This window comes from Cornus florida, unplaced genomic scaffold (assembly GCF_030987335.1).
Source record: "Cornus florida cultivar Cherokee Brave unplaced genomic scaffold, ASM3098733v1 CherokeeBrave_3.0.0_Hap2_Chr05, whole genome shotgun sequence".
NCBI classification, from domain to species: Eukaryota; Viridiplantae; Streptophyta; class Magnoliopsida; order Cornales; family Cornaceae; genus Cornus; species Cornus florida.
In genome coordinates, this window is record NW_026775575.1 from 93,947,228 (window position 1) to 93,949,308 (window position 2,081).

Consider the following 2,081-nt stretch of genomic DNA (forward strand, 5'->3'; position numbering starts at 1 on the left):
AGATATTTTCATTAAGTAGTTGATGAATTAACAATTTAACATTGTTACACATATGTATCAAATACAGTAGAGAATTAGTAGCGATTCACAGCCACAAGGTTCACCACTCACTGAATTCCAGAATTAACAAGCACAACCTTTCTGTGCCGTGCACTAATATACATAGCTTGTTACACGAAAACACGAACAGTCTCTCTCTTTTTGGCTACATATAGTAGCCAAAAATGGCTTCACTAAAATATGGCACCGCGGGTTTCATGGTTGTAATATGTTTAAGTCTCTGCTCTGCTCACATAGTCCTCCAAGACTTCGTGAAGGTTGAAAAACCAAAACACTCCTATTTCCAAGCAAAGATAATATTAGAAACTCTCTCTCTCTCTCTCTCACACACGCACATTTAATAAGAAGCAAGAGATAAATAAAATAGTTGGAGTTACTTGTACAGATCTTGGTCCTCAACCACAAGATTCATGACTCCGGAATTTCAGAACTAATACGCTCAACATATTTTGTGCTTAATTAATTAGAGTTACGCAATCTCTTTTTCTTAAACCTCGCATTTTTTTCACTATATATATATATAGACAAGGGCCTTGTGTTGTTCAGATCAAGCTAAGCACTAATGAAAGAGTTAACAAAAATGGCTTCACCAAAATGTATCACCATTGGGTGGTTGTTTTTAGTAAGTCTAAGCCTTTGCTCTGCTAACAGGCACCTCCTAGAAGTCAAGGAGGACAAGAAGGCCAAAGACATAAAATCCCCTTCCTCTTCTGGGCATGTAACAACCATGGGATGTCTTGATTGCAGCGAGCCTGAGCCAGTTCCGCCCCCTTGTTCCCCGCCTACAGACATCCAGCCACCTAATTTTCCACCACCTTGCATACCGGGCATTTCTTGCCCACCTGGTGGTGATCTGATTATGCCACCTTTTTTTCCACCACCTGATCAATTTGCACCTCCACCAGAGCCGCCTACGTGTGGTTCCTGCCCATGTGGTGCCCCTGTGACTCAACCTCCACCTTATTCGCCGCCTATATACTTCTTTCCACCACCTGCACCTCCACTAGAGCCGCCTCCGTGTGGTGGTTCCTGTCTAGGTATGCCTGTTCCTCCTGCGCCTGAGCCTGATTGTGGCTGCCCAATTCCTAGCCCTCCTCCTCCACTGACCTGTGATCCTCGTCTTGGAGGCTGTATTGAGTCCATGGATGCCACTGCAAAAGAGGCGACAGGCGCCCACGAAGACCATAAAGACACCATGGAACATGTTGTCCCAAGAAGGCCCTCAACAGACGATGAAATGCTTCAACACAACTAGAGCTACGGCAAATCTATATAACTTGTTGCCCATTCAATGGGGCCTATAATAAATCTTCATATATATGTTGTTGAAAAATGAGGTTCTTTAAATACAACCCTCCAATAAAGTGAATTTCAGTATCACACCTACTCTCTCTCTCTCTTACTCTCTTTCTATTTGATAATATATCTATTTAGAAATTATGAGTTGCAAGCAACAATTTGGTAAATTAAAAAAAAAAAAAAAAAAATTGATATAGTAATCTGTGGTGTATGATTTGGATAAAATCATTGATTACTTCTATGTATGTCCTTAAATTATGTTGTGTGTGTGGAGTTTCTCTCCACCACCTTCATCCTATCAGTCATTTGAGTTTGTGTTTACAATTTAAGAATAAAAGCATATGCTAATGTCCATTTACTTAGAAAAATGATAAAATGATCACAAAATATATACTTCAAAGAATGTGGGTACGTACAAGCATGGTGGAGGATTGGGTAAGATCTTCCAAATTTTATTTTAGAACTAATTAAATGATCGCATTACATTTAACAGAAGTGCATATATATTTGGCTTTGGATTCAAGCGGGTGAATTAACACATTGAAGAGGCCACGGAAAGAATTAAGAACCAAAAGTAACAAGAAATGGGTCCTATTTTTTGCATCTTTGATAGCAACATTACCCTCATATGACCTGCTTTAACTAATATAGTTTGTAACAAAATGCTCCAAAATTAATGGAAGTCCTTTGTTTAATTGTTTCTGACAAAAATTTCCATATTG

General features: G+C 39.2%; 1 protein-coding gene across 1 annotated transcript; it reads left to right on the forward strand.

The window, feature by feature from the left end:
- Positions 1–640: 640 nt before the first annotated feature.
- On the forward strand, positions 641–1,315 carry LOC132309745 (leucine-rich repeat extensin-like protein 3). Its single transcript, XM_059808029.1, has one exon. It carries the CDS (start codon positions 641–643, stop codon positions 1,313–1,315), a length of 675 nt encoding a protein of 224 aa, XP_059664012.1.
- Positions 1,316–2,081: the final 766 nt, after the last annotated feature.

Coding starts and splice junctions, on each gene's coding strand:
- LOC132309745 (XM_059808029.1), top strand. CDS start 641: ATGGCTTCACCAAAATGTATCACCATTGGGTGGTTGTTTTTAGTAAGT.